The sequence below is a fragment of the Zootoca vivipara genome, chromosome 2 (genome assembly GCF_965207765.1).
Source record: "Zootoca vivipara chromosome 2, rZooViv2.hap1.1, whole genome shotgun sequence".
In the NCBI taxonomy this organism is placed as follows: domain Eukaryota; kingdom Metazoa; phylum Chordata; class Lepidosauria; order Squamata; family Lacertidae; genus Zootoca; species Zootoca vivipara.
In genome coordinates this window covers 104257733-104281652 of record NC_142584.1, presented here as the reverse complement: position 1 = coordinate 104281652, position 23920 = coordinate 104257733, and the positions used below count along the sequence as shown (strand labels likewise).

The 23920-nt window shown below is 47.0% G+C and overlaps 1 protein-coding gene across 3 annotated transcripts; it reads right to left on the bottom strand.

The window, feature by feature from the left end:
* Positions 1 to 8990: 8990 nt before the first annotated feature.
* Positions 8991 to 22275, bottom strand: LOC148686997 (uncharacterized). Of its 3 annotated transcripts, none has more exons than XM_088662673.1 (9): positions 22002 to 22275; positions 20784 to 20867; positions 18404 to 18631; positions 16986 to 17008; positions 16746 to 16864; positions 15067 to 15099; positions 14583 to 14686; positions 12701 to 12809; positions 8991 to 10244 (listed from the first exon to the last, which is right to left on the bottom strand). In XM_088662673.1, exons 1-9 carry the CDS (start codon positions 22038 to 22040, stop codon positions 9160 to 9162), a joined length of 1824 nt encoding a protein of 607 aa, XP_088518799.1. In that variant the 5' UTR covers positions 22041 to 22275; the 3' UTR covers positions 8991 to 9159. The 3 variants fall into 3 exon arrangements, with proteins under 3 accessions (XP_088518799.1, XP_088518801.1, XP_088518800.1); XM_088662675.1 differs by having other exon boundaries at positions 8991 to 10241; XM_088662674.1 differs by having other exon boundaries at positions 16746 to 16861.
* Positions 22276 to 23920: the final 1645 nt, after the last annotated feature.

Below are 23920 nucleotides of genomic sequence, written 5' to 3'. Positions count from 1 at the left end.
GCAGGACCTGAGTGCGATAGCTGCACCCTCCACTTGTGGTTCCCAGAAACTGGCATTCAGAGGCACACTTCGGACAGTGGCAACAGCAAATAGCCGCAGTAGCCAATGCAGTAGTCTTAAGTAGGCTAAAGAGTGCCGTGCAATGCAAGAGGGATTCCAGCGTGAACCATAGCCAGGAGGAACCAAGGGGTCTTGGGGCCCAGAGCAGTATGCGCATATGATAAAAGAAACTATGCCTCCTCTGGATCTTAGAGATAGAACTTGCTCACACTACATGCCTGAGATCTCTCTCTCTCTCTCTCTCTTGCCCTCGAGATATCCTTTCAACCTGAGTGTGGCAGCGTTCAGGTTCGACGGGCAATTCCAAGCAACAAGGACTCCATCTCCACCACAGATTTAAAGCCCTGTCACACCGCTCTGAACAGCCATGGCTCCCCCCCCCCCAAAAAAGGGAACCATAGTTTGCTAAGGGTGCTGAGAATCCGCAAGAGAGAGAGACCCCCATATTCCCTTCACAAAGCTACAATTTCCTGAGCTCTCTGAGAAGAGGGTTTGATTGATAAGCTCTGGGAGAGGAACAGCAGTTCCCTAACCAATTCCAGCACCCCTGACAAACTACGGTTCCCAGGATTCTTTGGGAGAATGTTCAAAGTGATATATGCTACTGTTTTAAATGTACCATGCAGATGGGGCCCAGTATTCTGAGGCATACCACCTTACCTTACAAAGGCCCCAGGCCTAGCAGGAATTTCACACCCCCATCCCAGTCTGTCAATGGTTACAGTATTTGCCTGATTGGACTCTGCTTTGGCAATTCTCTTCAAAAGCAGCTAGTCTTCGCATAGTCTTGAACTTGCTCACACTACAGAGGGCCTTCTCGGTAGTGGCACCCGTCCTGTGGAATGCCCTCCTAGCAGATGTCAAGGCAATAAGTAACTATTTTACTTTTAGAAGACAACTGAAGGTTGCTGTTTAGGGAAGTTTTTAATGTTTAATGCTGTACTGTTTTAATATTCGGTTGGAAGCCGCCCAGAGTGGCTGGGGAAACCCAGCCAGATGGGCAGGGTATAAATAATAAATTTATTATTATTATTATTATTATTATTATTATTATTATTATTACCGTATTATTATTAGCAGAGCTGAGGGTCTTAATAAGGAACAGAGGATATTTTAACTTCCTGAAAAGGGGCACCCCCTCCCTCTCTCTAAGGCAGGCATCCCCAAACTGCCGCCCTCCAGATGTTTTGGCCTACAACTCCCATGATCCCTAGCTAACAGGACCAGTGGTCAGGGATGATGGGAATTGTAGTCCAAAACATCTGGAGGGCCGATGTTCCCAGCCTGCCTCAAGTATCCCTTTGGAAACCCTTAGCCTCCACCCCACCTCCTGAAACAAAGCCTTCCACTGTGTGTAAATAGAAAGCAAAAGATGATGTGCTGGTTGGTTCACAAGGGAAAAGGGAGGGAAATCCAAAATCCACAGCTAGGAAAGTAGGACCAGCCAGAACGGCATAAAATAAGCTGCTTTTCAGATCTCCAGAATGTGGCACAGCCAGTGACGGATTTACGTATAAGCTTAACAAGCTATGTCTTAGGGCCCCACTCTCTTGGGGGTCCCCAAAAAAATTAAAGGAAAAAAACTGGATGTACCTTTCCAAAACATAAGATAAAAACAAATAAAATAAAACCTACATAACAGCAACAGTGTTTTGTGTTGTGTAGGCTCCTAGGATGTAAGCAACAGTGACAATTTGTTGTTGACAAAGACAGCTGGACGTATAAAGGGCCCCATTACCTTCAGGAGCTTAGGGCCTCATCAAACCTAAATCCGGCCCTGGGTACAGCATCTGTTTTGTATGTGGATTCAATGCTGCTGCAATTCAGTGTAGGCTACTCTGAGCTACATGAGCAAATGCTCTGACTCAGGCATAAGGCACCTTCCCCTGCTCCTAACCTCAATCTAGCTTTTGTCTTTTCCCTACATTGCTTTGCATTCAGTCTGACGATGTCACAAACTCTACATTCAGTTGCAGTCTTAAGGTGGGAGTGTAAGGCATAGGGCTGCAGCCCTCGTTGGGGAGCAATGTGGTGTAGTGGTTAGGGTGCCAAACGAGGAGCGGGGAGACCCAGGTTCAAACTCCTTTTTTTCAGCAGCGAAGCTCACTGTGTGAGACCTTGGGACACTCACTTATTTCTTAACCCAAGGATGAGGAACCTGTGGCCACGCAGATATTTATTTTATTCATAGCACAGAAGTGTGGATTTGGAAGGGATCACGGGGGTCATCTAGTCCAACCCCCTGCAATGCAAGACTCTTTTGCACAACGCATTCACGACCCTGAGATTAAGAGTCTCCTGTTTTACCAACTGAGCTATCCCAGGTCAATTTATTGCATCCTTCCCCCAATAAACTCAAAGTGGCCCCACCCCATTTTATCATCACAAGAACCCTGTGAGGTAGACTAACATGAGTGTGAGTGGCTAACTCAAAAGTCACCCCCATGAGCTTCAGAGTGGGATCTGAACTCTGGTCTCCAGGATCCTAGTCTAGCACTCAACCATGACACCAATCTTCTGGCTCTCAACACCTGGCCGTTTAGTTTCTTGAAGGAAAAGTGGGACACAAAAACTGGGTAACTGCTAGATGCTTTATTTTCAAAAAGGAATGACTCCCCCACCCCCACGACCTGCGTGCAACTTGAAGCCTGCAGAACACCTACCGGTAGTAATCTTCAATTACGATCACTATCTCCTGGTATACTCCATGTTAAGATCATGACTAGATCCTAGTCTTGTGGTTACATCATTCAAGCTCCTGCACCCCTTTTGCTTAACATCCAGGCCCGTTAGGAGTTCTGGGGAGCCTAAAAGCTGGCTGAATACCGTGCAACATCCTAGCAAAATTCTGTATTCGCTTAACCTGCCTTCTTATTGTCTCTCTTCCCCCCCCCCTCCCCAATCTCTGCCGCCTAATCTGCTTGAGGCAGGAACCTGCATTTTGCTTGTATACTTCATGCAAAACACATGCAGTAAAACAGGGATTCGTTTTTAAATTAAAAACTAACAAACCTCAGCCCACACAGTTAACAAGGAGCGCCGTGGTGGAACGTTCTCCTTCCCACAAAACAACCAAGTACAAGCAATACTCTTTTTTTCCTATTTCGAACTAAGGCTCTCTGCCTGGACTATCACAGGAGTGCCTCTGAGCACGTGCAAAGTCCCGGGGGAGAGAGCCACGCCGCTGCGCAGCCCCAAAAGAGTTCCCACATTGGAAATCATCAAGCCCTCTAGTGAAGCTAACCTAGGGCAAGAGGGAACGCAACAAAATCCTTTAAAAAGAAAAGATTTGGAGCGGACACATATACCCCGGGGATTAAGGGGTCCGTTTTTCAGGTAGCCCCTCTCCTAAGATGGATCAACCCGCGGTGGAACCCCCGCTATCTCTATTTTTTTTATTTTTTATTTGCAATGAATGACTTATCCCATAAAGGTTGGCAGCATCCTGGGAGAATGAGGAAGGCAGCTGAGCCGCTCAGGGAAGTCTTGGTTTGTCCTTTGCAAAACCGCTACTTATTTATTTATTGATTTGATTTGATTTGATTTGATTTATGTGCCGCCCTTCCTCTCAGGGCGCTTCAGGTAAGAGCAGAAATGAATCGTTAAAACCAAAACAACAAAACAATAACCACTGCTCGCTACTACCTTCCTACCCCCGGTGCTGCCTGCGGTCCGATCCGAAGATCCGGCCCCTCTCCCGCCTCTGCATTAGGTAGAAAGCCCCCCTTTCGCAGCCCCCCCCGGCATGTATCTCCCGGATTCATTTATTATTATTATTATTATCATTATCATTATCATTATTATTACCTGGGAACTGCAGGTGACAGGAGAGTCCTTTTCCTGCGCCTTTAACTTCTGCTGGCTCCCATCGCAGTAGATAAGGGGCCAAGAGAGCAAATCTTCCTCTCTTTAGAAAGAAGAACGAAATCCAGCTGGAACCAGGAGAAAGAGCAGCGGCGGGACGCCTGGCCGCAATGGGGGTGACAGGCATCTACCGGTATGTTACTTCTTAAAAAGCTCTGCCGCCCCACAACGTGCGGAGGCCGGCAGTAGAAGCGGCAGCCCCTGCCTCAGGGGTAAGGAGAGACCTCTGGTGGCAAAAGAAAGCGAAACCACCACTTGCCTTCAAGTCCAATGTAGGAAATAACACAGAACACAGAATATTGTTCAGTCAGAAGGGACCCCAAGGGTCATCCAGTCCAACCCCCGGCAGCAATGCCGGAATCTCCACTAGAGCGTCCATGACAGATGGCCATCCAACCTCTGCTTAAAAGCCTTTAATGAAGGAGAGTCGGCCACCTCCCAGAGGGAAGACTGTTCCCCTGTCAAACAGCTCTCAAAAAAGTTCTTCCTGATGTTAAGTCGGAATCTCCTTTCTTGTAACTTGGTTTGAGTCCTACCTTCCAGAGCGGGAGAAGACAAGCTTGCTCCACCTGACAGCCCCTGAGATATTTGAAGATGGCTATCACACCTCCTCTTTTCCAGGCTAAACGTACCCAACTCCCTCAACCATTCCTCATCAGGCTGGGTTTCCAGACCCCTGAAAACATGCAAACGCAGGTGTCATGTGTGACGGTTCATCACCAATGAGCACTTTTAATCAATGGCTGAACATGCCATTGGAAGTCATCGTATTATAGGTCTCTGTTGTATTTTCCCACTGCATGCACACCGAGCGAGAGCTTCCGTAGAGGTGGAAGAGGTAGCCAACTAGCCTTGTGGCACCTGGAAGATGACCCAATTTGCTGTGGCGCTGTGGGTTAAACCACAGAGCCTGGGGCTTGCCGATCAGAAGGTCGGCGGTTCGAATCCCTGCGATGGGGTGAGCTCCCATTGCTCGGTCCCAGCTCCTGCCAACCTAGCAGTTCGAAAGCACGCCAAAAAGTGCAAGTAGATTAATAGGTACCACTCCGGTGGGAAGGTAAACGGCATTTCTGGGTGCTGCTCTGGTTCGCCAGAAGTGGCTTAGTCATGCTGCTTAATTGACCCAGAAGCTGTACGCCGGCTCCCTTGGCCAGTAAAGCGAGATGAGCGCCACAACCCCAGAGTCATCTGCGACTGGACGTAACGATCAGGGGTCCCTTTACCTTTACCCAAGTTTGCATTGGCTAGAGTTCGCCTCCTTGGATCTCAAATGAGCATCAGATGAGCTTCCTCGTGCATCTGATGAAGTGCACTTGAATCCACAAAGAATAGACCCCGTTAATCGGTTCTTATGATAAGCCGTTGGGCCAGTTTGCATTTTTTTAAAATAAAAAAGCCCAGACTTCCTGGTGACGCAGACAAGTCTGCCATGACTTGCTAGGGCAGCATAACGTGAAGAGAGATGGCAACTCTGACATGGCCGTCTTGAGCAGATTACGCGCCCTGGTGCTGAGGGGCGGAGATCGCTCCGCCGCCCGCCCCGCCCTCGCAGAGCGCAATTGGTTTCCGCACGGCTTCGCCGCGTGGCACCCACCTTGCCAGGCCGGTGCCCAGCTTACCAGCCCCGCGCCATGGTGCACTGTGCCACCAGGGGTCTATGAAGAGCCGGCCCTGAACTCTGATCGTTTGCATTCATATCCTAGCTTTTCCCTCCAAGCCAGTGTCCATTCTTCTCCCCCTACTTCGTTCTATCCTCACAACAACCCTGTGAGGTGAGTTAGGCTGAGAGTGAGTGACTGGCCCAGGGTGCAACTAGAGCAGGCACCCCCAAACTTCGGCCCTCCAGATATTTTGGACTACAATTCCCATCTTCCTCAACCACTGGTCCTGTTAGCTAGGGATCATGGGAGTTGTAGGCCAAAACATCTGGAGGGCCGCAGTTTGGGGATGCCTGAACTAGAGAGTATCATGGCTGAGTGGGGGATTTGAAACCCTGATCCTGCAAGTGGCCAGATGCAAAGGCTTCCATGTAGATATAGCAGCCACTTGTAGCTTGTCATGGAGAGCAGAGAAAAGCTGCAGAGGTCAATTGTTTGCTCCACAATTGTTTAAAGGTACAGGAGCTCTGCTTTCCTTTGCATCCAATTACACCCCTTCCAGGATATTATTATTATTATTATTATTATTATTATTATTATTATTTAAATTTAAATAATCTAGTCAGCATAATCTGGCTGAAACAGAATTGACCCAGAACAGCAATTGTTTCTCTGGGGTTTCAAACTTCCTGCCCTCCAGGAACCTTTTGCCCTATTGATTTGTCTGCTGAGGATCCTTCCTGCTTGCCTAAAAAAAACAGGCTCAAAATGGAAATGAGCACCATAACCCCAAACGGTGCATAACAAAGGAGAAATGCCCAGCATTCACCAACAATGCAGGAATCTCTTGGCAAAGACAATAAGCTGTGATGCTTCCACTATTTGGATTAACTTGGGTTGATGGAACAGAATAGGAACATGAGAAGCTGCCTTCTAACTTCAATATTGTTGAGTCCAAAATGGAATGTGGGAGCTTCTGTGTGCGGAGCAAATGCTCCCTCTCTGAGCTACATCCCTTCCCCAAGCATGCAAGCTTGCTTTAGAAATAAATAAACTGATACTTATTCAAAGATATACAAAAAATACATACCCATTACAAAGTATCTTTTTTATAATATACTCAGATAATACTAGTTCCAGGTAGGTAGCCGTGTTGGTCTGACGCAGTCAAAATAAAAATAAAAAAATCCTTCCAGTAGCACCTTAGAGACCAACTAAGTTTGTCATAGGTATGAGGTATCTGAAGAAGTGTGCATGCACACGAAAGCTCATACCTATGACAAACTTAGTTGGTCTCTAAGGTGCTACTGGGAGGATTTTTTTATTTTTATTTATACTGAGATAAAACAGCTAAAGGTAAAGGGACCTCTGACAATTAAATCCAGTCGCGAATGACTCTGAGGTTGCGGCGCTCATCTCACCTTAAAGGCCGAGGGAGCCGGCGTTTGTCCGCTCCGCGGACAGTTTTTCCTGGTCATGTGGCTGGCATGACTAAGCCGCTTCTGGCAAAAGCAGCGCACGGAAATGCCGTTTACCTTCCTGCTGGAGCAGAACCTATTTGTCCACTTTCACTGGGACACAGGTGGCACTGTTTTATACTGAGATAAAACAGCTACTTAGCCTAAAGGAGAAGAAAGTCAGAAGGAAGGAAATGAAAGGAAAAATGAGAGAAAAGGAAAAGAAAGAAAAAGAGATAAAGAAGGAAAAATAAAAGCAATTCAGACTCTCTGTCCTGCAGCTACATATGATAGTCGTCCCTTAAGGTCCAACCATATCATCATCATCATCATCATCAAATCATCTTCTATAAACCAGTATTTTTTTCAATCTTAAAATCCAGAAATTACAAGATCATTCTTTCTTGTATTCCCAGTCTGGAGAATTGTAGCTCTGCAAGCCGAATCAGCAATGCATCATGCTCCAGACATGAAATGAGTGTTAGAATCGTAGGATTCTAGACTTGGAAGGGACCCCTGGGGTCATCTAGTCCAACCCCCTGAAATGCAGGAACATTTTTGCCTTACGTGGGGTTTGAACCCACAACCTTGAGATTAAGAGTCTCATGCTCTAGTGACCAATATACACACAAGAGGTAAATGCGCCTCCAGATTTCAGTGTGAGCAGAAAGCAGCCAGGAGGTGGCTTTTGAAATGTGTTCTATTAAGTGATTTATGGTATATATACCACCTTTCCGGCAGAATGTTTTTGCAGGTGCTGAGATTCTTTGTGCACCTGTCTCTCTCTGTGCATCCTCTCTCTGGGGACCATCACAGACAGAGGGAGGGAAGAAGCCCACGCATGCATGCGCAGAAACACCTTGACGTTGCTGCAAAAGGCCTGGGGCAAAAGAAACACAAATCCAAATATGGACTAACCATTAATATTTTTAAAAATGTTATTGGAGAAGCAGGCAATAGTCTTATGCAGACAGCAAGGCAAGCACAGGGCAAATGCAGCACTGCTCTGCCAACATCAGTCTTGATTTCTCCAGCCCTGCTTGCCTTCCTGATAGCCAGACCAGGAGGTGGAACTGCCTGTCAGCTCCCTCCTCCTGAGTCTGTTTCCCCCTTGAAGAACTCAGTAGGGAGGAGGATGGGGATACAAGTCATTGGCTCTGCTGGACACTGGCTCTGGCGCCACCTACTGTTCAGCTCCAGCCTTCTGCCTTACCGGCCCTCACAGGCTGGTATATGGGGGGGGGGGCATAGCTGCCAAGTTTTCCCTTTTCTCGTGAGGAAGCCTATTCAGCATAAGGGAAAATCCCTTTAAAAAAGGGAGAACTTGGCAGCTATGGGGGGGGTGTCCCTCCGCCTATCACCCACTCTGCAGAGGCACCAGTTCCCAGCAGCTTGCAAACCTACCAAGCCACTCCTCCCAATTATTATTTTTTAAATGCCACCACACAGTCCAAATGAAAATAGTTTTTCTGCTTAAGCTGTCCCCATGTACCTCCAAGAACACGAGTCATAGAATCATAGAGCTGGAAAGGGGTAAAGGGACCCCTGACCATTAAGCCGCTTCTGGTGAACCAGAGCAGCACACAGAAACGCTGTTTACCTTCCCGCCAGAGTGGTCCCTATTTATCTACTTGCACTTTGACATGCTTTCGAACTGCTAGGTTGGCAGGAGCTGGGACCGAGCAACGGGAGCTCACCCCGTCGCAGGGATTCGAACCGCTGACCCTCTGATCAGCAAGCCCTAGGCTCTGTGGTTTAACCCACAGCTCCACCTGTGTCCAAGAACAGGAGTCATAGAATCATAGAGCTGGAAGGGGCCCTCTATTCCAACCCTCTGCAATGCAGAAATATGCAGCTGTCCCATACGGGGATCAAACCTCCAACCTTGGTGTTATCAGTGCCACACTCTAACCATTCAGGCTACCATATAAGTGCATGTACAGGCAGAGGGCCTTCTCGGTGGTGGCACCCACCCTGTGGAACCCTCTGAAGGCAGCCCTGTGAAGGGAAGTTTTCAATGTTTGATGTTTTATTATGCTTTTATACATGTTGGAAGCCGCCCAGAGCGGCTGGGGCAACACAATCAGATGGCTGGGGTACAAATAATACAAGTATTATTATTATTATTATTATTATTATTATTGAACTGGGTTCATTTCTGGTCTCTGCACAGCCTTAGTTTAGTGGGCTCCTGCATCTTTGGTGTGGACCGTCCGGTGTCGAATCAGATGGCCGTTTTGAGTGAAGCTTTTCCCACAGTCAGGGCATTCGAACGGCTTCTCCCCTGTGTGGATCCTTTTGTGGGCCAAAAGGGCGGAGCTGCGATTGAAGCTCTTGCCACATTCGGCACACGGGTAAGGCTTATGCCCAGTGTGGATTATCCGGTGTTTCAGAAGAGTGGCGTGCTGGCTGAAGCCTTTCCCACAGTCTGAGCACCGGTAGGGCTTCTCGTTTGTATGAACTCTCCGGTGCGTCTTGAGGGTTGAATTCTGGCCAAAGCCCTTCCCACAATCCGGACACTTAAAGGGCTTCTCATCCGTATGGACTCGGCGGTGAGCAAAGAGGGCCGAGTGCGAGCTGAAGCTTTTCCCGCACGAGGCACACCTGTGCGGCTTCTCCCCGGTGTGCGTCCTCCGGTGAGCCAGGAGGAAGCAATTAAACCGGAACCCTTTGCCGCAGTCGGGGCACTCATAGGGCCTGGCGCTCGAGTGAGTACGCTGGTGACGGGCGAGGGCCGTGCAGCCTCTGAAACCTTTCCCGCACACGGGGCACGTCAGGGATCTCCCCGCCCGGTGGACTTTCTGGTGTTTGGCAACGTCCGAGGCGAAGCAGAAGCGCTTCCCGCACTCGGGGCAGCTGTGCAGCCTCTCGCCCGTGTGGATTTTCTGGTGCCGGAAAAGGTTGGAGCTCTGTCTGAAGCTCTTCCCGCACTGGCGGCACTCATAAGGCCTCTCCCCGGTGTGGATGCGCTGGTGGGTAACAAGAGTGGAAAAGCGGCGAAAGCTTTTCTCGCAGGCCGGGCACTCGTGGGGCTTCTTCTCGAGCAGGGCTTGGAGTCCTCCGGTTTCCTGGTGGCTTGGATGGCCTTGGAATCCCGGCAGGTTATTCCCAAACCTGCACTCAGTTCCGATTGGCTCTTCGCTTTTGACATTCTTCAGAACGACCCTGTGGCATTCGCCTGGAGCAGTCACATTCTGCTCCCTTTGTGTCTGCTCCTCCTGCTGAAAGACCTTGATCTCGTCCTCGCTTTGCATTCCGTTCCCTACTGGGACAAAAAGCAAACGTTACAAAAGTTTCTAGGTTTCACTTTCGATTTCTTGGGTAGGTCCTCAAACTGAACAGAGTGAAAGATTGTGAGTGTAGAGCAGGCATCCCCAGAACTTTGGCCGTCCAGATGTTTTGGACTACAATTCCCATCTTCCCCGACCACTGGTCCTGTTAGCTAGGGATCATGGGAGTTGTAGGCCAAAACATCTGGAGGGCCGCAGTTTGGGGTTGACTGGTGTAGAGACACCCATGTATGACCTAAACAGTGCCTAGTTTATTTTGGGGCTGCTATTTTGTTAATGGTGTTTTATAGGTTATAAATGCTGTAATGATTCGTTAACCCAGGGGTTCCCAACAAAATTTTCTCGAGGACCCCTCATCGAGCAGCTATTGTGACAAGGACCCCCATTAATTCCTAATCCTAAAATTAAAAAGTGAGAGCCAAATTAAGAGTCTTTTTATAAGAATCCAGGGAGGAGGGAGGGGAATGGAGAAGACAGGGTACCTGCGCAGTAGCGCACAAATGAAGACGACGCGCGCAAAGCATCTTGGGGAGGTGAGTGTTAGTAGAATGCGCGCGCTGCCTCTTTGCAAAACAGTAGTGTTTGTAAAGCGCCACCTAACGGCATACAGCAGAACTACTGCCTCATCTAATTCTAGTTTTGCACTAGACTCTGCTCATGCAGGAAGCGGCCAAAACAAAAAATCTGTTAACATACGAAATATATTTAATATATTTTTTATTCTAATAGCATCTTGCGGACCCCTCTCGCATAGCTCGCAGACCCCTGGGGGTCCGCGGACCACCTGTTGGGAACCACTGCGTTAACCATATACAGTGGTACTGTACCTTGGTTCCCAAACGGCTTAGTTGTCGAACAAATTGGCTCCCGAACGCTGCAAACCCGGAAGTAAGTGTTCCGGTTTGCAAACGTTTTTTGGAAGCCGAACATCCGACACAGCTGCCATGGCTTCCGATCCGAGTGCAGGAAGCTCCTGCAGCCAATCGGAAGCTGCGCCTTGGTTTTCAAATGGTTTGGGGAGTTGAAAAACTACCAGAAAGGATTAAGTTCGAGAACCAAGGTATCACTGTAATATGACTTTTGCTTTAGTTGTGATGTTTAGCTTATCTTTCAGTTGTTGGTTTGTTAACAGCGTTTTATAGGCTGTGATGGTTTGTTAATTATTCTATATGTTAATTATTCTATATGTTAATTATTCTATATGATTTATGCTGTATTTATGATCGTAGAATCGTAGTTGGAAGGGACCCCAAGGGTCATCTTGATGATATTTCATTGTGATGTTTCATTGTGCTATATCGTGTTATTTATTGTTTGTAAGACGTTTTGGTGTTCATTTGTATGAAAAGTGGCATGGAAATATAATAATAATAATAATAATAATAATAATAATAATAATAATAATAATGTTTTTTATTTATACCCTTCCCAGTCAAGACCGGGCTCAGGGTGGCTAACAACAAATAATATCAACACAAGTATAAAAGAAACAATTCAGTTAAAACGCAGATTAATACAATGTTAAAATTCAATTTGAAAAATTAAAAATCTACAAATAAGATAAAAAACCATTATGAAATAAAACCTATGGGGAGGGTAACCGTGGGGTCAGACTGCGTCAGTCCGAAGGCCAAACGGAACAGCTCTGTCTTGCAGGCCCCACGGAAAGATGACAAATCCCGCAGGGCCCTAGTCTCCTGGGACAGAGCGTTCCACCAGGAATTGAGGGAGTAAGCTTCTTGGATTGGGGGGGGAGGGACCAGCAGTCTCCTAGCTGTAGGAAACATGGTAAAAGCAGGCATCCCCAAACTGCGGCCCTCCAGATGCTTTGGCCTACAACTCCCATGATCCCTAGCTAACAGGACCAGTGGTTGAGGAAGATGGGAATTGTAGTCCAAAACACCTAGAGGGCCAAAGTTTGGGGATGCCTGTGGTAAAGCTCCCCAACCCGGTGCTCTGAGGGTTTTGAACTACAACTCCCACCAGTCCCAGCCAATACTGATGTGCGTAGTCAAAGGGGTGCGGGAAGGGGGCAGCTACCCCCCCCCAACCTAGTAAATAAATAAAAATACTTAACTAACTGAGGTTCTGCCCCCCTAACATGGAGTCTTCGCCCATGGACTCGTAGTCCAGAACTTCTAGAGGGCAGCACATTGTTGAAGACGGATATGGCTGGATCTGATTTTGCAGCTCGCAGCATAGGAAGAGCAACAGTTTCGGCAGGTTCCAACGATCAAAAATCAGTGTTGACAACAGATTAAAACAACTTAATTCAGAAAGGCAAGGTACTGAGCAATTTTGAACCTATCCAAATGCCCTTTTTTTTGGAGAGACTGCGGGGCCAGGAGCAGACTGAGCTACTGCAGCTGCTGGACAGAAGCAAAAGGTAATTTCCGGAGCGGAACAAAATATATAACTAAGTCCAGTTCACCTTCCTTGTGTTCCTCTAGGCCTCTGATCAACGGTCCCTTCCTGGGTTCCTTGGAAGTCCACCGTTCGATGCTATGGTGGTCAGGTACCTGATCCAAGACCAGAAGACCCTGGAAATAAAGGGTTTCATGCTTTCTGAAAGATACAGTCATAGAAGTCAGAGAATCATAGAGTTGGAAGAGACCACAAGGGCCATCCAGTCCAACCCCCTGCCAAGCAGGAAACACCATCAAAGCACTCTTGACATATGCCTGTAAAGCCTCTGCTTAAAGACCTCCAAAGAAGGAGACTCCACCACACTCCTTGGTAGCAAATTCCACTGCCGAACAGCTCTTACTGTCAGTAAAAGCAGGAGCTTCGTGGGCTGTGCACCCGGCATTTTCTTATCCATCAGATGTGCAATTTGGAATCTAGTAACTGGTACACAAATGGATATCTTGGAGTTCCTACGTTTTTTATTTCCTTTCCTACATACATCAGGGCACTATGCGGGCTTCAACGTGGTGCTGCAGCTGGAGTTTTGGAACGAAGACGGAAGAGACCCAGATTCAAATCTACTATCAGATGCAGAGCTCATTGGCCAAGGATGGGGAACCCGTGGCCCTTCGGATGTTGACGAACTCCAGTTCCCATCAGCCTCAGCTAGCCTGGCCAATGGTCAAGGACAGCGGGAGTTGTAGTTCAGCAGCTTCCCCGCTCTAGATGTCGAGCATGCGCTAGCAGTCTTAAATTCGAACCCGTGCCAAATGAGCCATGTTTGTGCACATGGATAATCTAGCAGCTTGTGTTTTATTGCCTAATTGAAAAAAAAATCATCTTGCCAAGAATTACCAGTGGGGCAGGGGCAGCTGAACTTAGGACCGTCTTTGAGGCTTCTGGTTCACCACCAGGAGAGCTAGTGGATACTGGGCTTGATGGGCCATTGGCCAGATCCATCAGGCTCTTCTTAACGTTCTTACAATCAAGGTAAGACTTGATTTCAATGACTTGGATGATGGGCTTGAGGGCATCCTGAGCAAGTTTGCAGACGACACCAAATTGGGAGGGGTGGCTAATTCCCCAGAGGACAGGATCACACTTCAAAATGACCTTAACAGATTAGACAACTGGGCCAAAGCAAACAAGATGAATTTTAACAAGGAGAAATGTAAGGTGCTACACTTGGGCAAAAAAATGAAAGGCACAAATACAGGATGGGTGACACCTGGCTTGAGAGCAGTACATGTGGAAAGGATCTAGGAGTCTTGGTAGACCACAAACTTGACATGAGTCAGCAGTGTGATGCAGCAGCTAAAAAAGCCAATGCAATTCTGGGCTGCATCAATAGGAGTATAGCATCTAGATCAAGGGAGGTAATAGTACCACTGTATTCTGCTCTGGTCAGACCTCACCTGGAGTACTGTGTCCAGTTCTCGGCACCATAGTTCAAGAAATATACTGACAAGCTGGAACGTGTCCAGAGGAGGGCAACCAAAATGGTCAAAGGCCTGGAAACGATGCCTTATGAGGAACGGCTTAGGGAGCTGGGTATGTTTAGCCTGGAGAAGAGAAGGTTAAGGGGTGATATGATAGCCATGTTCAAATATATGAAAGGATGTCATATGGAGGAGGGAGAAAGATTGTTTTCTGCTGCTCCAGAGAAGCGGACACGGAGCAATGGATTCAAACTACAAGAAAGAAGATTCCACCTAAACATTAGGAAGAACTTCCTGACACTAAGAGTTGTTCGGCAGTGGAATTCTATGATTCTAAGGTTCTAGCCCCTCTTTACACTAAAGGGAGAATGTGGCTATACGGTGACAGCTGAGAAGCAGGATCGGTTCTTTGGCTTCCTTCCAGAAACATGGCCATTTTGTGTCCTGGAGATCTCCGCACCTACATACCTGAGTTCCTTCGGCTGCACGTAAACCTCCTCTGAGAATCTCCACTGGCTGATTGCCGCGAGGAGGCGTTGCTCTGGACTGAAAGGTGGATATTATTCTGAAGCCTGTCAAGATGGAAAGCACAACATGGGGGACATCAGGAAAATTCCATCTTTAGTTAGTTTGGTACATCAACACAATGGCTTTCCCCTCCACTTTAATCATGCGACTTAAGGCAGTGTACATGGGACTCCTTAGCGATCTCCCATCCCAGGCACTGAACTATGTGGCTTCGGCAAAGTGGCTGCATCATGTGCTCAATAAACCATCATTTCCTGCTACCTGCCCTGTGCTGCAAAAACCAGGTGGCAGTGATGGTCAGGCTCTGGGGCAGCCACAATATGTGGCTGATGGACTTGTCTTGGAGGCCCAGGTGTGTCTATTGCTCCTCCTTTTGACCAGTCTTGTTTTAGTGTCTCTCTCCAGCACGCACTCCGAGACGTACCTGTGTCACCCTCCAGCTCCATCCGTAAAGTCTCTGGGTAGGGAGAAACAAAACAAGGAAGAGAATATTTTATACTCCCAAGAATTCGCAGGGATGTATCAGCAGTCCACCCGGCCCAAAATATTTGGGTATGTAACTGCCTGACCTCTCACAAAAGCCTCTTGTGAAATAGGCCACCTTATTCCCAATTTACAGGTGGGAAAACTGAGGCTGCGAGAGTGCAGAGAACGGGTGCAGCTCGCCAGTGAACTGACTGGGTAGCTTTAGGAAGCCGCTATCACTCAGCGGCAGCTCACCAGCCTCCTTCTGGGTTATGGAGACAACGCAAAATTTCCTCGTAGTAGCATCTGGAGCTCGTAATCTGGAGCTCATCTAGCCCAACCCCTTGCTTGGTGCAGGGGGCAACTACAGCAGGGGTTAGGAACGTTTTTGGCCCAGCGAGTCAGACCTTTATCTCCCTGCACTGCTGTGAGCCAACTTTTGCCACCGGGTGACCAATAGGTGGGAGGTCCTATGCACCTGTCGAAGTTGACCCAGACCACCAGGGCCAGAGCCTGGACCTCATGGACACCTTCCCCTGAGCCTGAAAAGCCAGACACCTCCCACAGCACATTGCCAGTCGGGCAGCACTGGGAGGGAGGCTACAGAACCATAGAGAAGTACCCATCCTTCTATCACATGTGGTGGACATGCCCTAAGGTAAAAGGCTTCTGGGAAATGATTTATAATGAACTGAAGAAAGTATTGAAAAATACATTTTTGAAAAAACCAGAAGCCTTTTTACTTGGTATAATTGGGGATGAAATCCCAAGAAATGATGTTAATTTTTTTATGTATGCTACTACGGTAGCAAGGATTCTAATTGTGAAATATTGGAAGAAAAATGAACTGCCTACTATAGAAGAATGGCAAATGAAGATGATGGACTTTATGGAACTCGCGGAACTGACAGGAAGACTCCGGGACCAAGCATAGGAGACGGTGGAGGAAGATTGGAAGAAGTTTAAAGTATATTTAGGGAAATATTTTGGAATATAAAAGACTGAATATCTATGGGAATATTTCGCTGTTAAGGCATTAGGGAGGAAAGAAGATGCGAGGAAAATAGATAAATGAACTAAATTTAATGGATTGAGGTAAAGGTGAAGTAATAGTTATAGTTGTGATTAATATTTGAAGTAATGAGTAAGAAACTGCTAAAGAGGATTTGAAAAGGAAATCAGTTAGGAGGGATCTGGGGAAGTTCAAGAAACAATGGTTGGAAAGGTAGAAGAAAGTTAAAAGGAGTATTTGGATATTTGTTTTAATGTATTTTTATCTTCATGTTTTTTTGTATTTTCTATTTTTTGTTTTTTGTCTTTCTCTTTTTTATTGTTATTTTCTTTTAATATCTGTTGTTCGTGTGATGTTGATGTATATATAAAACCAATAAAAATAATTATTTTTTTTAAAAAAGAGAAGTACCCATCTTGGGCCAGAAGGTTCCAGCATCAAACTAGAACATGACAAAATTGGTTTCTATGGCACTGCTTGTTACTTACTTTCCACGTCCTTTGATGGATCTATTCCCCCATATATCTAATAATGAAATCGACCCGAACCTAAAAGAATTTTGTTACATAACCTCTTCAACGCCAGAAAACTGAGGGAAGCAGGGCAGGGAAGGGACCTTGGACCACCTTTGAGCCGCAGCATCACTTCCTGCAGGGTGTCCTTTTTCTCAGAGAAACAGTTGACTCTCTGTCCGAGCTCCTCCAAGTCGAGTTCCGCTTTTGGTGATGCGCCATCTTCCATATTACTGGGGGAAGGAAGAAGAGGAAGAGAAGGCGAGGCACAATCCCGCTCCCCAGACTACCCTGCAGCCGTAGTTTTCGTCGCAGGATCTATCTCGGCCCAGCCACAAAGAGAAAGAGACTCACCTGTTCCCTGTGCTTCTGAAGCCCTAGTGGGGAAGACAAAAAAAGTGGGGTGTCAGTGGCAGGCTGTGGGGCTCTTATGGCCTTGTGACCCCCCTGCATCCATCCACATTATCAATTTAAAGCAGGAACACATCACTTTAAGCAGTCCTGGATTCCCACAAAGAATCCCGTTTTGTTAATAGAGTTGTCGGTCCCCTCACAGAACTACAGTTCTCGATCCATCACTCTTCCAAGGAAGCTCTGGGAACTGTAGCGCCGGGAGGGGAATAGGGGTCGCCTGACAACTCTCGGCACCCTTAAGAAAACACAGTTCCCAAGATTCTTTGAGGGAAGCAATAAGTGTTAAAAGTAGTATTATGCTGCTATAAATGTATGGTGCAGATGGGGGGGCTGTGTGATCCTAGCATCCGAGGGTCATGCCCGAATGGGACCTCCACCCCTTCCCTCTTCCCTCAGCCCACGATCACCCTTCTTTTGGCCTTTAAGCTCTCATTCTCATCATTATTGAGAATCAACATCATCAGATTTCTTACCATACGGTCCCAGGACAGATCATATACATAAAAACGCAGTATTAAATGCAGTTAAAGTTAAAATGTACAGACAGAATAGGATGGCTCCTAAAATGCCTCATCCCAGGCATTGGAGGCCAGGGTAAAGAGGTGTATCTTCAGTGTATGATGAAAGCTATATAACGAAGGTGCTAGACACAACTCTGTGTGGATGGAGTTTCACAGTTTAGGGGCCACCACTAAAAAGACCCTCTCCTGAGCCACCATCCACCTGAACCTCAAAGGGTGGTGGAAGTATACCCTCTGACATTTTGAGTCCCAAAACCAGGGAAAAAATGTCTTCCCGCCTATGCTCTTGCAGGACTCGAAATACCGTATGTGTGTTTTCGGGGCCATGCTAGCACAGCACCCCACAACACGTTTTTTTGGGGGGGAGTGTTTTTTTTCTGGGCAAGATCTCGGCATGAAACCACACAAGATCACGGAACCCAAAATGGCCACCATGTTCTCGGTGAGAAAACGGGATGCTCTGTTTTATTCTGGTACTCTTGCAGGTATGGTGGAAGCTCTAAGAGTATTCTGTTGATCTTAGCATCCAAGAGGGCAGGTAGGAAAGGCCTTTCAGATATTTCAGGCCTAAGCTGTCATGGCCTTAAACCAGGTATCCCCAAACTGCGGCCCTCCAGATGTTTTGGCCTACAACTCCCATGATCCCTAGCTAACAGGACCAGTGGTCAGGGGTGATGGGAATTGTAGTCCAAAACATCTGGAGGGCCAAAGTTTGGGGGTGCCTGCCTTAAACACTCAAATTTGGGAGAACCCCCCACTCACACTTTCAAAACGGGCCTTCCCAGGCAGAGCAGAATCAAGAGAGACTCTTGCCAAGGTTCAACAGCCCAGCCTCACCTGCCAGAGACAATTTGGCTCCTCTTTCTCCGCTCCCTTTCTGCCGAGCAAATCCTCAAGCAGGGTAATCTCCAGGCAGAGCTTGGAGAGGCTCTCCTCCCTTTTCTGTGCAATCTTCCAGCCCAGCATCTCCAGCCAACTCAGCAGAAGCTGCTCTTGCTCCTTCAGAAACTTACAGAGCTGTTTCCATTCCTGGATGATTTTCTGCTTCTCTGCTTCGATCCGTTTCTACAATCCAAAGAAAGGAACAAAGCCGGGACACCGAGGAAGGGGGGGGAGAAACCCATCACTTTGAGGACAACTCAGCATCCAGCAGCTGTGGAAAAAAGGTGAATTCCACAGTAGGGGTCATTAGGAAAAGAACTGAAACTAAAGCTTCTCCGTATCATGATGCAGATCTATTTTGCCCCCTCAGTTGGAATACTGCATCCAGTTCTGGTTGCCTCACCTCACAAAGGATATTGTAGAGGTGGAAGAGGTTCAGAAAAGAGCCACCCAAATGATCAAGGGGGATAGAGTGACTCTCCTATGCAGAATGGCTATCAAAGTTTGGGACTTTTTAAATTTGGAGAAAAAGCAAGGCGTGATGGAAGCTCATAAAGTTATAGATGGCATAGAGAAAAGGGATTGAGAAAAGGTTTCCCCTCTTCTCTCCTAATGCTAGAACTCGAAGAGAGAAAAGGTCAATCAGTGGGGGCAGAAAATTATGCACAGTGCAGAGAATTTGGATAGGAAGACGTGTTTGTGTCTCTCTTCCTCTCCTACTAGAACTCTGGGAAAGCCAACGAAGCTGAATGTTGGAAGATTCAGGGCAAAGAAAAGGACTTTGCCACACAGCACATCAATTAAACGACGGGATTTGCAACCAGGTGTTGTGACGGCCATCAACTTAAATGAGTTTTAGGGGGGATAGGCAAATTCCTGGAGGATGAACCTACCAGTGGCCATGATAGCTACAAATGATCTTCAGCACTGGAAGTAGCATGTCCCTGAGAACCAGGAGCTGGAATCACAACTAGGGAGAGGGCTGCTGCAATTGGGTCCTGCTTCAGGCCACTGTGAAAACACAATGCTGGACTAGATGGGCCTTAGGTCTTATGCAGCAGGCTCTTCCCATGCCTAGGATGAATGGAATCTGCAAGCTTTGCCCAGGCTCCTCCCAGGTAATGTTTGGATTGGCCAACCAACCCAGGCCCAACCCACAAGGAAACTCCACAAGCCCCACCCTCTCTAGTGAAAACCAGCTTGGGGGGGCAGCAAAGGAGAGCTGTGGTGGTCGGGGGGGGGGGCTGCTGGGGGAGGGTCATAGTGCAACCACTTCTGGAGTTGGCAGGGGGGGCTCTCAAGGGTATAGTGCCCTGAAGGGAATGAAAGAAGTCTCTGCCACAAGAAGCTTACAATTGGAAGTTTAAAAATGGGGAGAAAAGGCACCTTTTATTTTATATATTGATGATGAGATGATGATGACGACGACATGAACCACCCTAAGAACTTTGGATGAAGGGCGGTATACAAATTGAGCTGCAAGAATGCTGCTTGACAAGTTGGAAAGACGAACAGAGAGATCTGTCAGACTAAACTATTGGATTATGCAGAGATGGCAAAAATGACTGGGAAAATCAGAAACCAGGAGGATCAAAACTTCAACAAAGAATTGGAGAAATTTATACTATACAGGTGAAACTCGGAAAATTAGAATATCGTGGAAAAGTGCATTTATTTCAGTAACACAATTTAAAAGATGAAACCAATATATGAGATAGATGCATGACATGCAAAGCAAGATATGCTGAGCCTTTATTTGTTGTAATTGTAATTATTTGTCGTTAGGCGGGTCAATTATAAATGGAATGTAATTAATGAAATGTAATAGCGATGTTTATTTTTGTATTATTGTAACTATTTGTTTTATTGCTGTGGAATTTCCAAAAGAAAGCATTTGTAAAAATTAAAAGAAAAATAAAAAAGAATAAGTTGCATTACTAAAATAAGTGCACTTTTCGACGATATTCTAATTTTCCGAGCTTCACCTGTATTTGACAGACTACTGTAAACACTTAAATAACTCTTGTAATGTTGCATAGACTTTGGATACAACGGAGGACTGAAAACTATGGGGATTCATAGTACGCAGTTGAAAAAGTTAACTAAAGAACCCATGGAGGGAAGGGGGGCAAGTCATGAGATTCGGAATAATCTTGTGTAATTTTTATTATTTGTGATTTTGAATGTGAATGAATTTGTAAAATCAAATAAAAATAATTTCCCCCCCAAAAAAGAAGGGTGGTATACAAATTGGACAAATAAAATAAATATAAATAAATATTCTAAGAAGAGGAGGCTGGGGGGGGAGGGGAGGCAGGTGGCTCTGGAGACTTGCCAGCAGCTCCTTGATTTTCTTCTCATCTGCTTTCGCCACTTCCCTCTGCTGCATTAGAGAAGCCAGGCGCTCTTGCAGTTCCACCTGAAGGAGAGATCAGAAGCATTACTGTTACTGGCGCATTTTCTCGCTGCAGCTTCTGGCTCCACTCTCACACCGGCTCCCACATGCAACTCATTCACATCCACTGAGGCCACACTCACACGTCCCAGTGGGATTTAGCTAATGCAGGCACCCCCAAACTGCGGCCCTCCAGATGATTTGGCCTACAATTCCCATGATCCCTAGCTAACAGGACCAGTGGCCGGGGAAGATGGGAATTGTAGTCCAAAACATCTGGAGGGCCAAAGTTTGGGGATGCCTGAGCTAATGGTTCCACCCACGCTCAGTGAAAAGGGAGCCGGGTGAATAATAATAATAATAATAATAATTTATTATTTATACCCCGCCCATCTGGCTGGTGAACATCGCAGCTTCCTTCCCAGTCAGTAGAGCAACACAGAGAAGGCTGCAATTTTTTTTGGGGGGGGAGGATGTTCTTGCCATATATTTCCATCCAATTGTATTCTTGTGTGGCTTCGTTTTATTATTGTGTCTCTTTCTCATTCTGATATTTTTGCAGCCCTGCTTGGAGGCCATTTGGCAAGGCTGCTACGTACAAATAAGCAATAACATAACAGACCGAGGTTAAAAGCTGGGAAGAAGTTCAAAAAGTTTGAGAAACCCTGGATTACAGGGAAGAGCTGCTGCACCCAGAGTGAAACCGTCAGCTCAGTTTGATAGCACCTTGCCCAGCTTACACAAGGAGAATGGGGAACCACTGGCACTCCAGACGTTGTTGGACCCCAGTTCCCATCAGCCCCAGCCAGCACAGCCAATGGCAAGGGATGATGGGAGTTGCAGTTCAGCAACATCAGAAGGGACCCCCTGCCTCTAGAACAGGGTTTCCCAAACTGGGCTCTCCAGCTGTTTTTGGACCACAACAACTCCCATCACCCCTAGCTAGCAGGACCTCTGGTCCAGGGATGATGGGAAATGTAGTCCAAAACCAGCTGGAAACATAGGTTTGGGAAACCCTGCTCCAAAACTTGGGGTGGCGTTCTTTTGGGTTCTTTCCTGGCTCCTCCCGGCCCTCCCTTCAGTCCTGGCTGCATGCCCATAAATCTCTTGCTCCCCATCGCTGTCTTTCCTCCAAACTCCCCCGGGAGATCAACCCACTCTGACGGTCCCGGCCAGGATCCCGGCTGCGGCGGCCATGGCTGCTGCTCGGACGGCACACGAAAGCGCTCCGGGCAAAAGAGCGACTGGGCTCCGCCTGCCAGCTGCTTCCGCGGCGCTCCACGTCGAGGAAAAGCAGAGAAGGAGGGAAGCAGACCAACGAGGAGCGGGTTAGGAGGAAGGCAGCGAGCAGAGCCACCACGATGCCCGGGTCCCCCTCGCCTCCCGGGTCGCGGCGCCGACGTCCCATCCTTTGGCGAGGGAAACAGGAAGAGGCTGGCCGGAGCCGAAGCTGGGAAAGGTGGGGCTGCCACCGGCAGGAGGCACCCGGGATGGCGGAGGGAGAGGGAAGCGAGGGGCGGACTGTTAAAAAAAGCAAGCAAGCACCGCAGTCAGGGATGGGTAGCATCCTGCCTGGAGGGCGAAGGCGCCATCGCTGCAGCCGCGCTGTACGAGGTTTTCCTCGGAAGGGCATATTCATATGTACAGGTGGAACTCGGAAAATTAGAATATCGTCGAAAAGTGCATTCATTTCGGTAATGCAACTTATTATTATTTTTTTTTTTTTTTACAAATGCTTTCTTTTGGAAATTCCACAGTAATTACAATTAGTTACAATAATGCAAAAATAAACATCACTATTACATCTTGTTAATTACATTCCATCTATAATTGACCCGCCTAATGACAAATAATTACAATTACAACAAATAAAGGCTTGACATATCTTGCTTTGCATGTCATGCATCTATCTCTCATATATTAGTTTCACCTTTTAAGTTGTGTTACTGAAAGAAAGGCACCTTTCGACGATACTCTAGGTAATTTTCTGAGTTTCACCTGTATTAGCTAAACAAGCTATAGCTTAGGGAGGGTCCCCCCAAAAAAATGTTAGGATAAAAAACTGGATGTACATTTCCAGAATATAAGATGAAAAACAAATAAAATAAAACCTACATACAGCAACAGTGTTTTGTGTTGTGTAGGCTCCTATGATGTAAGTAATCGGCCCCACCTGCTAGCCTGCTCCCTAAAATATCACTGGTTTGCTCATTTCTATAGGCTATACTGTATAGGGTGCCTACATTCTGCATGGACTGGTTATTTTGTTATGTGCAAATGGCTTTAGATACCTATTCGGTCCATAAGTTATCATATAGCATATGTTCAACAAAAAAAAAAACAGTGACCATTTGTTGTTGACAAAGGACAGCTGGCCATATAAAGGACCCCATTACCTTCAGTAGCTGAGGGCCTCATCAAACTTAAATCCGGCCCTGTTCACCCACCCACCACCAACCACAAAAAGCTATCGCTAGTCTAGGCTGCATCAACAGAAGCCTAGTGTCCAGATGGAGGAAAGTGATAGTACCTCTCTATTCTGCCTTGGTCAGAGCAGCCCTGGAATACTGAGCCCTCCAATTCTGGGCTCCGCTCCATGATTTAAGAAGGATGTCGACAAGCTGGAGTGTGCCCAGAGGAGGGCAAGAAATAACATCAAGGGTCTGGAAACCAAGCCTTGTGACGGACAGTTGAAGGAGCTGCGTATGTTTAGCTTGGGAAAGAGGAGACTGAGAGGAGATACAATAGCCATCTTCAGAGCTCTAAAGGGCTGTCACATGGACGATGGAGCAAGCTTGTTTTCTGCTGCTCTGGAGACTAGGACCCGAACTTTAGTTGAGATTCCTCAGGGTCCCTTCCAACTCTGCAATTCTTGTTTTTTAAAGTATTTTTATTAAAGATTTCTTGATTTACAAGGGTGTGTGCAGTGTGTCTCTCTTATTTTTACATGTATCATTTTTGCAAATCAGTTACGTTTGTTGAGACACTGGGAAGAAAGAGGGGGACTGAGGTGGATAGGGGGGTGGAAAGGGGGGGTCGGGTGGTGATGTTTCTATTTTACTTATATGTAGGGTTTG